This window comes from Buteo buteo, chromosome 1 (genome assembly GCF_964188355.1).
Source record: "Buteo buteo chromosome 1, bButBut1.hap1.1, whole genome shotgun sequence".
NCBI lineage: Eukaryota > Metazoa > Chordata > Aves > Accipitriformes > Accipitridae > Buteo > Buteo buteo.
In genome coordinates this window covers 57,713,484-57,730,307 of record NC_134171.1, presented here as the reverse complement: position 1 = coordinate 57,730,307, position 16,824 = coordinate 57,713,484, and the positions used below count along the sequence as shown (strand labels likewise).

The window sequence follows — 16,824 nt, the reverse complement described above, 5'->3', positions numbered from 1 at the left end:
TAAGGATACTAAGTCTTCATTTTCCTCTGTATACAGTATCCAGAACAGAGAGGAGAGAAAATACAGGAGAGAACTAGAAAGGGTACTCAACCTCAGTGGCATTTAGCATCAGAAGACCAAGCACCACAAAAGGTCCGTCTACAATAGCATTTTAGCTCAGATTAGGAGAGGACTTTTGAAGCCAGTCTCTCAGTATTCCTCATCTCCCATGCCTTGGCTGTGTGGTGGAGCCATCACAGACACACAACCCGGATCCCTTTGAGGATGGTAATTACCAGAAGACGCACTCCGAGGGCACATCTTATGCTGTCCAACCATGAAGGGCATCTCTCAATCCACAGAAACAGGCTGCAGCCAATCTGAAGTAAAACCTCTTGAAATGTATGGTATTGATACCAGGACCTTATCAGCAACTGTTTCACTCTACAAGTCTGCTCCTATTGGACATTACTACTCATCAATGTGGACGTAGCATAAGGTGTGGAGAACATATACTAAAATACAATACGAATATGAGCAACCACATTGTTTTGTTTTCACACCAGTGAATCAGCAGTTCTCAACCTCACCATGACTGGGTTGCCTTCCAAAGTAAGATATTTCAATGCAAGATGCTTACATACCATAAACATGACAGAATATGATGGGTGTGTTAAACATTCTCAGCCTGCTTTTTCTATAGGCTGGCTTTAAAAACTTTTACACTGATTATGAAGATCCTGAAAACAAAATTATCACCTTGATATACTTTTAGAAGATGGCAAACTTATAATTTATTGCTTACAGTGATGCAATTATTCTCCCTGCTTTTGTCTCAGCCTTTGGAAGAACATCTCACACCTTACTTGCCATCTTTTTCCCTGCCATAAGTTAGCCAAGTCTGTGATCCACAATCCCATACATTTTCATGGTTCTTTGTCTGATTCTGGAGAAATACACCCTAATAGATGGATGAAATTGTTTGTCTTTACTACTGCATGTGGCAGGGAACGAAAAGGAAGATTCTCTTGGCTGTGAGAAAGGCACTTCCTGCTAGAATAGAACATTGCTTATTAAGGATATGACTCATCATGATGCACTTTTATTGAAATACCGCCAAACAACACAGTTGCATCAAAGTACGTTAAGCTGTTGCCTTGGCAAAACAGATTGAGACGTGCTAGGATTAATACTTTTCCCAAGCCTCATATGTTTTAATATCATGTTTCTTAGTCAAAAGGCAACCAATAATTTATTATCCCATTATTTGCCAGAAGAGGGGTCCTTTCAATAGCATGTTACCTGTGGTATGTGGTCAGTTTAGGGAAGAAAGAACCTCCCTGACCTCTGAATCATGGCTGGAAGTTTTTTAAACTAAACTGGCTGACTTTGCACTGAAGCAAATTAAGAATTCTCACCTGATCCCTTAAGGTGGATCACCTACTGCCTCTGCACTGAAAAAGCAGTTACGGGAAAGCTGATGAGTACTAACTTCTTAAACCTCTCCAGTTGTGCCAGAATGTCAAGTGAATAGATCGTAGCCTTAATATTCATGGCCTGACCTGCAGAATGTGTGACTGTCGTGATATATTGAGCACCAACCTGTTTGCTGAAAGCACCCATGATCCTTACAGGCATTCCTGCACAGATTCCCACAAACTTCCTATCATTTACAGCTTCCTTGCCTTTACTGACCACGTCCCTGTTAAGCACACCTGTTAACCACCTCTTACATGAATTATATCACCAGTGGATACATGTTTACAATGTTTGGGAGGGGTGGGGTAGTGATGTGTTTATTATTACAATCATTTTTAATGCTTTTCTTGAATGGCACAATTATGAGTATGCAATATAAGAGCTGGTGTAAGCGTGAGCAGAGTTAGGAAGGCAATATCAAAGTAGATTAAAAGTATATTATCAGGATGTGGCATAACTCAGTGCTGCAGTTTTTACTCATGCTAAAGTCACTCTCTTCTTCCTTCCTCCCCCTCAACATCCAGATGGATGGAAAAAGAGCATCATGATCATATGAGTACAGTAGAGCAACTGGAGAGGTTTCACATGTCATTTTTCCTGTGTCATTATGGACAGCTTGTAGCATGTTAGCCTCTGAGAGTGGTACTAGTTAAGTCTGATGAGGGTAGAGGACAGGAGAGTGTTATGTTTATTCTTTCACGTAGCTTTGTAGAACTCAAGAGGACAGTAAACATACCGATTATTTGCATGGGTGGTTCCACATCTGTCGTGGCTTCTTCCAACAGTGACAGCAGTTTGGCTGATACTTGATGGACCAATTCAATGTTGCTAAACAAGCCATCCACGTCAAAGTGAGCAATCTAATGGAATACAAATATTAAGCAGCTACTGACGAAGGATAAAGAAGGACATTGTGTATTACAGACCTTCTTTTGCTATGCCCTGGGTGTTCAACACTCCAGGAAGCACCACTTCTGCAAAATCTCCTATAAACATCCTCCTTGTGACTTCAAGGACATGTATACAATTTTCAGATTAGTATTATATGATTGACGCAGTTAACAAAGGGAATGTTATCAAGTTCTTTTAACCTTATTTTGAACTATTCCTAATCTGAAAGTGTTTAGCTAGGAAGGAAATAAATATTATCATCTGAATAAAGAAAAGATCCGTAGCTGGCTTTAAAATGTTTGTTTACTTTCCTACTGAGGAAAAGAATATTTGACAGTGGATTTGATTCCCTAATTACCAGTTGCTAACAGAGGCCGCTACATAAACTCAGACGTTGGTGCTTTGGTGCCAGCTACCAGGTACAAAGACTTCTAGATGGTGGTACCATTTAAAGTTAGTTGTCCTGTAAATCCAAAAATACAATCAAGATCATATAATTTCCACTAAAGCAAACACATCTACAATTCTGGGTATTAATATAACTTAAAGAGCTTCCCACAGAGCCTGGGAGCACAACATTGACTTCAGTGAACCTCACCAGTTTATACCAACAGAAAATTTGGTTCCGTGTCCCTACTCATTTTAGACCAAGTAAAAAATTTCCAGGACACATACTTTTCATGCAGTAGTTATTCATTTCCTTGCACAGCAGGGCAATAGTTAATATTCCAGGACAATTGGCGATAGCCAGTGGTAATGTGGTAATACTGAGAACAAAGGCAAGATTTTAACATCCATATTGATACCCTCTGAACTTATCTCTCCATTAGGAACAGAATTGCTGACTTACATAGCAGCTTACCAGATGCCAGGAGGATCAAATTGCATGCTATTGTAACAGAATCAGAAATACACTTTCAGTACTAATGCAGTTAATTTCTTCGTAAGTATTACAGGGGCTAAAACATGTTTTATCCCTTTGGAAATATGAAACAGATTCATTGCTAGGTCAATTTTCTAAATGCTAGCCTTCTCTAAACACATTACAAAATTTCAGTACGGTAGTTTATCCGAGAACTAGCCTTAAAACCATAAAGCATTCTCGAAAGCCTTTCAAAAATGCAGAGGTTATTAAATTAAAACAGTTATAATCTCTAAATTACTTTTCTTGTATACATCTAGCACAGGACTTCTGACCTCCTCTCCAGCACAATGCCTACCTAGTATTGGGAACTACGCTGTGCATGGACACTTATACACATTAATACGGTGACAAAGGACAGAATAAAAATGTATGTTTTCAGTTGGCTGGAAAAGAGCAAAAGAATACAGCACACTTGTCAAAAATCTCAATGAGTTCAACCAGGGAATACTCTTGCTCAGTGCTGGCCAGGCTGGGGAGGTAGTCAAGTGGAGACTACTTCTAAGTAGGTGAACAAGTGAGGAAGAAGAAGAAGTCAAGAACTCCTTAAAGTGAGGAGGAAGAAGTCAAGAACTCCTTAAAGTTATGCCAGCAGATACCAGCTCTCCTGAAAATGGGTTGGAACAAACTCTGACAGAGTTTTAAGAAACAAAAAAAGTCCTGCAGGAGCTTAAACAGCACGGGCTTCAGCTGGCCACAGCATTTCCTGAAGAGGCAGTGCCAATATCATATAAAGACACTTTGGTCTCTGCACCTGTATTTAGTCACCAATTTCATAAGAAACCCTACATACAGAATACTTGGTTTAAGGTCTGTTTAAAATTATTTTTATTCTGTGTTAGCAGCAGATATCATTTATGCAGCCTTTGTGAATGCTATGTTGCAGGTCCCACAAATACTAATCTTTCTCTGGACAACCTCTTCTATTCCCAGCTTTTGGCTGCACATTTTCCTACAAATTGAAATACCATTCAGGAAAAGGTGCTCTTTGAAGTCTCAGCTGAAAAAGAAAATGGGTATCATTGGCCTAATAAAATCTTTTGCCTGAAAGATAGTTTATGAGCCTTCCCTCTTAAAAGTACCTTTTCTGTGTAGAATGCAAATTTCTGAAGTGCTCACTGGTCTGTCAGGCATGGTATTTCTCCACCACAGCTGTCTGAAAGGCTTGATAAAGTCATCTTTACAACTGAATTTATCCTTGATGGGGAGGTCCATGCCATTCCAGGTTGTTATCACAGAAAAGACTTGGGTTTTTTGTTTTTTACTGCTTTTGGAGGTGCCAGTAAAGGTCTGCCAAGGCACGTGCCAGGGGTTATAATTCCAGAGCAGTATGGAGAGGTGGAAGCTGCTATTGCAGCCCACAAGCAGGGATATAGCATTCAAGCTGCCCTCTGGGCAAGTACCTTGATGCAGGTTTTATGCAAGTGCAGGAGCAAGTGTCAGGAGCGTATCTGACTTCCCGCTCTCCTCACTACAGCCCTGGCACGTCCCTTTCTGGAAAACTGGCTCCAGACCTGCTCCCGGCACCACGTCACCCTCGCTCTGACACCTGCGCTCGCATTAAGATTATCCGCAAGCAGAACGTGGGTGAGTTGAGACCTTTGACGTCACCGCCTCGTCCTCCACCCCCGGTGCTCACCTGCTTCTTCCTCAGGGGCTGAATCACTTCCTTGATGCAGAGATCCAGGTCGCCGATATAGTCTTTCTCCGTCTGCACGAGCTCTGCGATGATTTTCACCCTCTTGGCCATCATGCGTCTGCTAACTTGTTCTTCGTCCTCCTGCAGTGAAGTGGCGGGGGTTGAGGACCCTGCCTGAGGGGCCATTTTTTCTGTTTAAAAGAGGGAGATTTGTGAGGAGCATTGTAATCCCGCGTGCTCACCCAGCTCGCCCTGCGCAACCGTGGGGGAACGTAACCGGTGCCTGTTGGAAACTCCCAAGTGGCCACAGGGAGCAGAAAAGAAGCATAAGAAATGGCAATCCCAGATCAGACTGAGTGTCATCCCATCTCCCTCCTCTAAAAGCGGACACAAGTTTCGCAAAGGAAACCGTCCGTTTGGTGCTAAGGGGATAACCCATCACCGGCTCCCCTGGCTTTGATGTTATGTATGTGGGCAGAAATTTTCCATGGAGCACAGGAGACTCTTATCCTTGTCACACTGAAATTCAAGGATAGCTGATGCCCTTCTACTCCTTTGAAAACAGTCTCAGCCTGACACCTATTAGATTTGGAGGATGGGAGAAAATGTGTTCCTGTGGAAGAAAAAGGCTGTATTTACCATAAATAAGCTTCACTGGCATAACCTTTTTTCTGTACAATGTAAAGTTGAGTCTGTTCATGGGAGGCTGAGGGCTGCAGGTACTGGAAGACTAACTTGCAAATAAAGACAGTGTTACTAACGATGATGATGAAACCTGTAATTCCGTTTAAAAAGTTTTCTTTGAAAGAGGCAAAGGAATTACAGGAGAATATGAGAAAACCTTTAATGATCGATAACAAACATTTCTTGGAACAACAGAGATCATTGGGATTGGGAAACTCTTAACTATTTTTCCATACTTAAGACCTAGAATATCCAATTTATTCCAAACACATGGAAATGCAAGCGAGTCTTCTACAGATAGGTAATTTATGTATGCTTCAGGACCTGCACACAATCTACTTATCTGTAATGATGATCTTTCCTTTTGCTGGTTCGTAAGCCAGCCTGCAGACATCTATGTCAGCTGTACAAAGGGCACTGGATTTTATCTGTGTACACTGACAATCTGTATTTTTCGTTAGGAAAAACACACACAGAAAAAAAAAAACCAACCAAAAACAAAAACCACAAGTGAAAGATTTCAGAGGCTATTCTGGTGTTTTTCTGCTAGCCACAAGATGGTGCAGAGTACCAACAAAGATGGACATGTCATTACCGTACTGGTGTCTGCATTACCCAGATCGTGCTCTGACAGCATGGGCTTTTATTGCTCAGCAGCAAAGGATGGGAATCTCTGCTGAGGATCAGACTGCTATGCCTTCATGTCAACTTCTTGTAGGGAGCATACTGTATAATGAGGCCATAGGAAGCAGTATTTGATGCTTTGCTCGCTGATAGCCAATACTGAATATATTGCAGTTGTTTGAATTGATTGTCAAGGGTGAGGTCATGAGCGCTCAAGTGAGCGTCAAACAGCGTGCAGCTCACCTCTACAACACTGGCCAACGCTGTAGGTGATAACCTGGAGCTGGACTTGTGGGAAAACCAAGCAGCTTTCAGGAGAGAGGGCTTTGAGCCGTCTTCTGCTGAGAGGTGTAAAATGTTATGAATCCAATGTATCTTCATCCTCAACCCCTTCTACAATTATGCTGGCCACTGATATTCAGAATGGACAGTTTTGTTATTAATGCTTCTCCCATCAGGTTTTCTAGTGAGACTGATGTGACCACAGTTAATGGTTTAAATAGCTGCTTTTGGGACTGCACCTCTGCCTCTGTGCTGCTAGTTGTAAACAGCAAGGACAAGGAACCCAAACAAACAGGGGAGAGGGGGCTGTTTTTTCAGACATTTTTGTATTTGGATGTACTTTTTACCTCTGAGTTTTTAGCCTTGAAGTCTGTGTATAACACAGGTGTGAACATTTTGTCACCAAATTTGCACACAGACAATAAAATAATGAGGATATCTCCTCTCCGCAAGGCTTGGGCTATCAAAAGAATTTTAAGCTGAATCTTGCCCTAGTGAGTCCGTGTTGGTGTGAGTGCATGGACTGCACAGGAGCTTGCACTGCTGCAGAGCTCATCTACCAAAGGTGCTGTGTGCTGGACGAAACAGACTCTGCCCTTTAGTGAGGGTACCAGTATCACTCCACAGCTCCCTCTGGGCAATTTTCTGCTAGGGTTGCAGAATGAGACCACCTTGCCTGCTGCTTACGTGCTAAAATGGCAGGTACTTTTTCCTCTAAAAAACTTACAGTATGTAACCACACTTATAAATTCACAAGGAACCACATGAACAATCCAGTTCTGTTCCAGTTCTGCACCAAAATCAGCATTTTTCTTGAGTTCGGGTGTGAAAACATTTGTATGTGACTGTATGCGAGAGTTCAGGGCGACTCCAGAGAAAGTGCAGGGAGGACCAGACATCCTGGAAGATCTCAGAAGTGTTGTTTCGTCTCACATGCAGCACAGCTACAATATCAGATGGAATCTGAAGGTAAACACAAGATGCTGTGCAAAAGAACTTCCTAATCTTTTGTACTGCTGGCAGGGGAGGGCATTATATGAGCAAAATAAAGCCACTGTATCCCACTTCAGGCTTGAAGTCGCAATCCCTCGAGAGGCTGTTCTTTCAGCTTATGTCATTAGATTGCCCTGATCAAATTTGATTCTTGAATTATGTCAGGGCTCATCTATTATCCTTATTGCATGATAGATAATAATGCCAGGAAAGAAAAACTATTCTCAACAGGAGGAAATAACCATGAGAAATACCAAGTAGATGCTGTTTCCTTATAGAAAACATGTTTCTTAATAAATGTATCCTTTTGTTAAAAGTAATATAATTTTCCATTTTCACTCAATACATTCACTTTTTCATTTCAGGCATGTCTGTCTCTACAGAATGCAACAGCAAGATCCTGAAGTGATGATTACAGCCAAACCCTGTGATTTCATGTTCAGCTGATTGCTTTTGACCAGTTTGAGAACATTAGTAGCTTGCTGAAATCCTTGTGGAGTAAGTGAAAGTTTAATGAATGCACAAACAGCAAGTGCATATCTGGAATATAAGCGGACTCGTTTCTACCTGGTAACATGTACCAGCCCCAGAATGGTTTGAGAGAGAGGATTAGCCAGAAAAGACATTGCTGAGGATTAACTATTACAGTAAGAATTTGACTCATTTGTCCTCAGAGATGCTTGGTTTAGAAAAAAGAAAAAAACCTGTCTGTTGAATGGTTTATTAGACAGCTGCGTCTTAAGACCAGTTTACAAAAATGTAATTGGTACTTTTAGTAGGCATAAAAATATAAAGGTAATAAGGTAATGTTTGCAATTGTTGCTTTGTGATGTCAGTTATCGGCAGGAGTCGCCTTTCTGGAGGACTTTGCTTTGGAGAGGAAGGTGTCAACTTTGGTTCTCCTGCTGTATATTGAAGTACATGGCTCTAGTTGCACAAAACAAGAGGTTCACTATGTGATGACATGGACAAAGCAGCCCCACATCTTACAAAAACAGTTTCTTGCAAGTGTGAAGTCTAAAAATATCCCCCAGATGGAGACACTCAGCAATGCAGTGAGAGCATGGAGGGATAGAGCTTGCAATGTGCAAATGCAGCAGCTCTCTTCTAGGCCCAGGGGAGGTGTTAGGGGATCCACAGCAAGTGACCGGAGGAGCAGCCATAGCAGGTTTGCAAGATCTATGCGTGCAAATTTCCCTGGCTTTCCCACCTAGAGAGTGAGCAGCTCCAAGAGGTCTGCTCTATCCATCCTTCCTCCCAGGTAAGATGCTCAGGTTGGATATTACATTTGCCCTTGGGGACGGGACCCATTCCATCTGGAATTGAAGGCACTGGCACAGAATATAGCAACAAGTGCAGTAATGTCGGTGCATAGAGTGAGTAACAGGCCTTTTCATTTTTTAGGCAGCATTTGGAGGACGCCAAAGGAATTGCACTTGCGCTCTGCCAATATGAGGATTTTGCCTGGCACAAGGGAGCAGCAAAGGCATAAGTTATCGAGGTATAACAAACAAATTACAGCATTACTGTGTTTTCACGTGTGAAACCTGAGTCTCACACCACCCTGGATAAAATTACTCCTCTGTGAAAGCAAGTCCTCAGATAGCCTGTACCCTCAGATAACCTAGGTATTACACACAGGAATGTACACCGGCTTTTATCAGCTGGATTTGGGAATGAAATGCAGGCAGCCAAGTTCAAGAGACTGCTGCTGTGGCAGCTTTCCTCTCCCCCCTCGCACCACAGCCCCGGCTCTGCCCCTTACACCCCTGCTTCCACTGCGAGTGCCAGGAAAGCTGCGGGGCACAGGGACACTGGGATCCTTGGAAGCGAGGGAGCCTGAAATGGGACAAGCAGTGGGGAAGGATGGAGCGTCCCACTGCATGCGGGAGAAGTACATCACATGAGCTAATACACATGGAGTTTTACTCCCGATCCCCCTCCCCTTGTGAGGGATCACTTCATAGGGGTGTCATAGTTTTGCACCAGAGTTATTACAGCACAATACTGTGCAAACATGGTGCGAATTAGATCCACTGAACTCCAAGTCGAGCACTGAGATACAAAAGGATTGGGAGAGGGTTGTGGAAAATGCCTTTTCTTCTTCTACTCACAGACACACATAACAGCAGCATTGTTCAGGAGCGGTTTTGTTGCACACGGGCTGGGAGTTACCCATGCAAAAAAACCCTTTTCTGAACACAGGAGGAGAACACCGCAGGACCAGAATGACCTTGCACCAGTCTTCCTGGGCAACAGGTTCGCTCATAAAATCTGCATCAGAGACTTCCTTGCAATTAGGTCATTCAATCTTTGATCATTTTTCTGTTCCATAAGGTACAGAAAATATTTACATTCAACACACAAGTTCTTTCTTCAATTCCTTGACAGCAGACCGCTTTAATTATATGTGTGCTGACAGGACTACAGAGAGATCCCATGTGACCGTGGTGGAAGGGAAGAAAGCTTATCATCAGGTGACAGAAGAATGCCCTTATTGTTAGTGCCAATACTTACAAATAAACCTTTCCAGTGTGTCATATACCGGTATAAATATACCACTCCTGTGGCACTGAGCTAATATGTTACTGAAGTAAGAACCAAGGAAGGTCTGCATCTGAACCACTTCCCTCGGGACACATGCGCTTCAAGATTTGGCACAGATTAACTGTACCAACTGTGAGCTGTGTGACTCACAACACAAAGTATGCCAAAAAATAGAACATTTGCTAATATGGTCAGAGAAGGATCCATAAACCTCCTTGGGTTCTAGTCTTCACTCCTTTACCCCAGTTGCTGTTACTAGTTATGCTGCAGTAGCTCCTAAGAGTCCTAAGCCACATGGCAGGACTTGCTTGTGCTAAGCGCTGTGCAAACACAGCAGCACAAAATGGATTCTGCTCTGAAAAGATGAGCTTGCTTCCCAGCCTGTCTTCCACTGCAATAAGTTCAAGGATTAATTCCAGCTTTATTGCAGCGCAAGTTAACAGAATTAGATGCTCTGAGCTTAAATCTGCACAGGAGAAAATAGAAGTATTTGTTAGATTGTGATTTCTCATCACAGAGCGCAGGCAGGTATCTTCATCAAGCCATCTCCTGCACTTCAGGAAATAATCTGGACTTTTACTCCTTACTGTACTTGAGCAAACCAGCTGCTCCAAAGATCAATACATTTCACAGTGAAATAGGATATTATCTGCATTGTAGTCCATAGAAAGTTAATCAGTAAGTACAGTGCAAAGCAAATAAGGAACTGGGGAGAGGCGCGGAGGATCTTTACTCCTGGCGGGAGGTACCGAGAAGCTGTGGGCATGGGCAGCCCACGCGGGAAGAAGTGGTGTGCTCTGCAGGCAGGGAGAAGGACGGGATGGAGGAAGGTGCCCTGCTTGTGATGGAGCGAAGGGGGATGAGTAGCGTCTGACTGGGCTTTTGTATACCAAGGGATAGCAACTTTCCAGGAATTTGTATAATTTCACAGGTTTCTGCGTCATTTCTGGTGTTGGTTATTTCTCATAACTACATTAGACACAGGCAAAATGTGAAATTCGGGTTCAGATATGAGCTCTGAGGCAATATATTGTGGCAGCTGTGCAATTTGAATCACTGTATCTATTACAGGTATATCACTGATGTATTTTAAATTGAAGCATGTGCAAGTCATTTAATAACACTGTAGTTGACCCATTCACAGCTAAAGTTATAAGGGAGTTAATATGTCATAGGTTTGTAAAACAAGAAGTGTTTTCAAAGCATGCATTGTCTTGCTGAAAACTGCAAATGTGATCTCTGATTCCTTCTGGAAACCCGCCATTTTCTATAGCTCATTTTTCACAGCAAGCACAAGTTTGGTATATGATTATTAACAAAACCCAACAATCTGTCCAAAACCTAACAGAGAGTGAACTATGTTTTAAATTCCTTTTCATGGTCTGCCTTTTTCGGTTGATAGCATCTATCCCCATGATACACTGTCTCTTAATCTGCCCTGATCTTGCAAACATTTATGTGCCAATAACTACATCAAGCAAACTCCTCTTACCGAAATGCATAGGTACTCACAGAATGGTAGCTTTAGGTTAATTCAGAGACTGATCCCAACATCAGTGCGATACATAGATATTAATATAGTTACTTTTACAGCTGCTACTGATGGATTTTCACTGCAGAAAAGAGACCAACTCCTACCAGCTAAACAGCTACGGATAGTACATTTGAAAACAGAGCTGCTAAATACCATTTTGTGCCATTGCTTAAGGATAGCAGCAAGTTCCTCATTCCTCTTGAAAGGACATATGTGCAGGATTTTCTAGCGAATGTAGAGCAAAGCACTGCATAGAAATACTACAGGAGCTCTGTCTTAGCTCTTATAATGACCCTTGATATTATTTCTGCATCCACCACAAGTGCTAGTGAATATATCTTCTTTAAACCCAGTCTTCCCTCTTGAGACAAGTGATGCTTCTGTCCAGTTGATGGAGAACTATGGAAGAAAAACATATATTTGGCTTGATGAAGGTATTCCTGGACTCATCCAAGAATGCAGCGACAACCTGAGTTCTAGATGACTGCATGGTTGTATCACTAACCTGCCATTTGATAGCAATCCCCTTATTTTCCCCTATCTAAAATGGGGCTGCAGGCATTTGGTTATCTCACAGGATGAGTTGAAATAGATGCACTAATGCTTGCCAAACTCTTTGAGAATATAATGGCTACTTTGCATCTTACTTCCTTTTTAAATAGAGTAAAGCCAGGAGGTGTTGCATGGCCATTCACACCAGATAAGGTATTGAATAGATGTGTCTAGTAGAATAATTAACCATGAAAATGCTTTGCTGTGTTTTTAATGAATCCTTTTAAAGTGAAAAATGCTTGCAGAAGTTTGCACCTTTGACAATGCTATTGTGATCATGTTTGTAGACTTACAGAGCAAACCACCTTGATTACCTTGGAGATCTGGATGGTAGGCTTCCTTTCTCACTCTTTATAGAAAACATTTTGGAATCTGTATAAAACAGCAAAACTTAAGAGAAATCCAAGGGTGGAAACTGAATTCTCAGAAGTTTCTATGCCTGACTGCTTGCTCACTTGTTTTTGGTTTGTTTGTTTGTTTGTTTATAGGCTTTTATTTGGGGACCTGTATTTCCAGCACACTGAGCTGCACTTTGAGCATATACTTCAAGAGCTGCTGGAAATGGCTGGGGGGAGAGAGAGGGCAACAACCTGGTTTCTACTCAGGAAACCATTTAAAGCATGCAGAGGGCTGGAAGGGCCCTCGAGAGATACCTCACCCAGCAAATGTGCTGCAATGCTGATGTAGGCACTGGGGTGTAAAGACACCTTGGTCCCTTGTGTTCTGCCTAGGTTGCCTGCCACTAGCAGAGACGGGGATCCTGCAGTCTCTGACTCTTAGCTGTGGAAACCTGCCCCGCTCACGAGAGATTCCCCTCTGCAGGGTTTGCTCCTGTTGCATCTCCTTGTCTTACACGTCCTTGTCTGTGCTAATACCTACCACAGCTCTGCAGATTGAGTGTTAGAAAACATATTAACAGGGGACTACAGACGGGAGGGGCAACTAAACACAGAGCTTTTCCTCCAATTCACATGGGAAGCAAATGCAAATTATTACCATTTGTATCTTTTTGCAAAGCATTTACCATTCCAGGGTGATCTGAGAATTCCAACCTGGCAGTACACAACAGACCATTTATGTCCCCAACAGAGCTGTTGGGTTTTCTTACCAAGAATGGAGAACTCAAAAGCTTTGTTCCAACAAAACCATTTCTCTCACCTTGGAGTAAGCTGCTTCACATCCAAGCACTAGTGAGAAAAACGAAGAACATAGAGGCGTATAGCCATAGCACATCATCAGCGCTGGCAGGTAGCGCATTAGGTCTGGGATCTGTGATCGTTATCAGATTCAGGCACATCTAGCTCAGCAAAATTTGATCCAGATCAGGCCTTGGCACACAACCGCATTTCCTTCTATTGTGACTGTAAGTACAGTTCACAGGAATTTCTACCGACTTTGTATTTTCACTCTGAGGACAGGCAACTTCTAATCCAACATAAAGCCTCCAGGTCCTTGTTAACCCATCACCATTTTTCTCGAACAAATGCGAGCAAGCAGAGTGAGCTGATACCAGACCGGTGTTTTGCAATAGGTGCTCAGCGGCAGACTCAGCTGGTGGCAGGAGCTGTAAAGCTGGATTTACTGTCTCTTTGGACTGCTGCCATAAACATAACCTCACGCTCTGCCATGACTACCTAGGCTTCCCCCCTCCTTTGCTCCAGATTTTAAACAGGAGACATTCATGGCATGAATACACCTGACACTGGACAGAAAGATCTCACACTTTTTGCTGAATACCACTCTGATAACCTTGACCCCACCTGGGCAACCTCCTTCAGGAGTAAAAAACTGCTGTTTTGGTGGGACACGTGCCAGGAGCTTGCCTGCCCAGCCACAGCAATCCGTGCTTGTACCCTGAAACACCCCCACCAAGTCCCTGCAGCATGTGCCTGATTTAACTGAAAATTTTTCATCTTCTCATTGATTAGCTATCACGAGGAGGGAACAGCATAATCGATGAACTGCTCTGTTGTTCTCAGCGTATGCAGCCCCCATAGAAATCCTGTTAATTTCAGGTTTATTATTTTATTTTCTGCTTTTATTGTCTCTCTGAAGAAATGCTACTTCCTAATTAAATGCATCAAAACCATAATACAGCAACCCAAAGTATTTTCCTATTTTATTTCCTCATAAAGGTTTATTGCCGCAAGAGTGACTGTCACTAGGCAGTTATATCACTATTAGTAATAGACACTTATATTAACTCAAACCCTGCATTTGTGATGGGACCCTGATGTTCAAGACCCTGGAAACCCACAGAAATTCATCAGTTTGTGTTCCAGAGCACTCCCAGAAATAGCCGTAAACATTCTTCATGCTTTTCCTCAATTTGTGACATGGCATTTAATTTTTGATTGACAAGCCCAGTACTGACATAATTTGCCAATTTCTGGTCCAGATGCAGTTTGGTTATTTGAAAAGAAACCCTCTCCACAATGGTACAATTGGAATCAGCATATCCATCAAAACATGTATTTGGACTTAGTTCAGTTCAGGCTTGTACAATCTGAGCAACAGATAAACACATTATAGATCCTGGTATTTTTAACTGAAAGAAAAAACTGCCCTTGATGCTTCTAATTACTTAGCATATACCCCACTTGATATGCCATTCAAAGACAGACAGGATGGAGCCATCGCATTTTCACGTTACTGTTTGCGTTGCAAATGCATTCTGGTGACGAGCAAGAAAGATCCCGATCGCATATGCATTTTGCAGGAACGCACCAAGAGCTTCGATCGCATTTGCGTCCTGTCTACACGACGTTACTTAGAAAAACGAGGGGAAATTTCACACCCTGGAAGTGGGGAGCAACGGGGAGAGGGGGCAATTGCTCACTCCAACTGTGAGCGCATGGGGGCAGAGGCTGCCATTCCCTTCCTTATCTGGAGGGTGCAGCCTGGAGGGCATTAAGGGACCACCCCAGGCCGGAGCATCCCAGCAGCAGAGCACCAAGCAAGCTTCCCCGGTACCTTGTAATTTCTGGCTGTACTCTGTCCTGTCGGACTGACTCCTCCGCAAGGTGCCGTGGTCCCCGGCGGCGGCGGTGCTCTCCACCACGGGCTCCGTCCTCCTCCTCTCCCCCATGTACAGCTTGTTCCTCAGCAGGGCCAAATTCCTCCTCCTGCCCCCAGCACCTTCCTTGCCCGGACAGTCCATGCTCGCCGTGGCCAGCCTTGCTTGGGGGTGGCGGTGGCAGCGAGGGCCCTAGCTTGATTCTCAGGGAGGTGACCTCGCCGCCCGGGTGAAGGCTGGTTGCTTTGGGCTTGGTTTTGGAGCAGGGCTCCCCAGGCTCTGCAGGGCCCCGGGCTCAGCCCTGCCACCTGTGCCGGAGCAGCTCCACCCCCGGGAAGCTGACGCCCCGGGCAGTGTTTGCATTCACCTGCCTTATGTGCAAGCACGCCTGGCGGGGCGGGTTTCAGAGCCAGCCCCAAACCGCAGCCGTTCCCGGCCTCTTTCCCCGCTTCAGGGTATGCTGAAGCCGCGGGGCCGTGGCTGCCGGCACCCCGAAGCAGAGTCGCATCCTCCCGGGCCGCCCTTGCCGTGCGCTAGCAGGGAGATGCCCGAGTACGGCGGGACACGGCCACGCTTTCACCGGTCACCTCCACTCTCTGCACCGCCGGGGCAGAGGGCAAGGAAAATGGGAAGGGGAGGCCACCCTTGACCCTCGCTCCTTCGCTTTCCCCACGGCTAGTGCCCAGCCGGCAGCCTGGTCAGGACCCCAACTCCTCGCCTATCGAATTGCATCGGCCAGGCTCCCGACCCCACTGAGAGGTGTAGCCTTTAGGCTGGAAACTCCTGATCTACAGGTTTGAAGGGAGACCAATCACCCAGGGCAATGAAGGAAAGGGCTGAGAAGGAGATGGAAACCCCTCCGGGAGGTGGGAAGCAGCGTGGAGCTGACACGTTCTCAAACCGGGCTGTGTCCTGCTTTACACCACGCGCAGAGAGGCGACACGAAAGCCTGCCAAGGACCTGCGGAGGCTGTCGTAACAAATCACCGTGCTCTGATGGCCGAGGAAGTGGACACCAAAACACCTGCTTGTAATACCTCTGGATCGGCCCCTGGAAGAGATCTTATTATCCTGTCTGTTAGCAATGGTCTCTGGCATGCACGCACTGCCTAGTGATCCTCCGTAGCGCCGGTCTAATCAAGCTCATGTTAAAACAGCAGGAGCTGCTGGCATCTAAGCTTGGACCGGACTTATCCTGGGAAGAGCCCCAACAGCCATCAGCTGCAATCACTGCCGCTGCTGTGATACCCACCCCCTGCGGCCCTCGCTGCCCTAGGAAACGTCTGGTGGGAGCCCCATGGTGCAGCCTAATCGGTGTCAGCCTCACGCACACTCATTGCCACAGCATCTGCCGGGGGACACAACTAATGTCCCTCTGACATACGCTGGCAAAGCGTATTGCTTTAGCATTGCCACACTGTGTCCCTGAAGGACTGCATAGTAAGAAACAACAAGCGGGGATGCAACATAGTAGTGTAACCTCATTTCCAACTTTTATTTTTCTTTAAGAAGCTGGTCCTGTGATGCAACCTCCTGATCAAAGCCCCTCATTTCTACCCAGCATTGAAAGGAAAAGGTTATGAAACTGTTAAGCAATTTACTACGTCACATTGCAGCACTGTGCCAGTACTGCACAAAGTGTCCAGCCCAAACACAGCCTCACAGAGGAATAAAGCGGCAAGG

The 16,824-nt window shown here is 44.4% G+C and overlaps 1 protein-coding gene across 1 annotated transcript in view; it reads right to left on the bottom strand.

Moving 5' to 3' along the window:
* Positions 1 to 16,239, bottom strand: part of ARHGEF38 (Rho guanine nucleotide exchange factor 38) — a 37,292-nt gene extending 21,053 nt beyond the window's left edge. Inside the window, exons 1-4 of the mRNA XM_075039914.1 lie at positions 16,179 to 16,239; positions 15,100 to 15,306; positions 4,911 to 5,101; positions 2,195 to 2,318 (exon numbers count right to left, since the gene is read on the bottom strand). Coding sequence (XP_074896015.1) covers positions 2,195 to 2,318; positions 4,911 to 5,101; positions 15,100 to 15,306; positions 16,179 to 16,239 — 583 coding nt within the window. The remainder of the gene's footprint in view (positions 1 to 2,194; positions 2,319 to 4,910; positions 5,102 to 15,099; positions 15,307 to 16,178) is intronic.
* Positions 16,240 to 16,824: the final 585 nt, after the last annotated feature.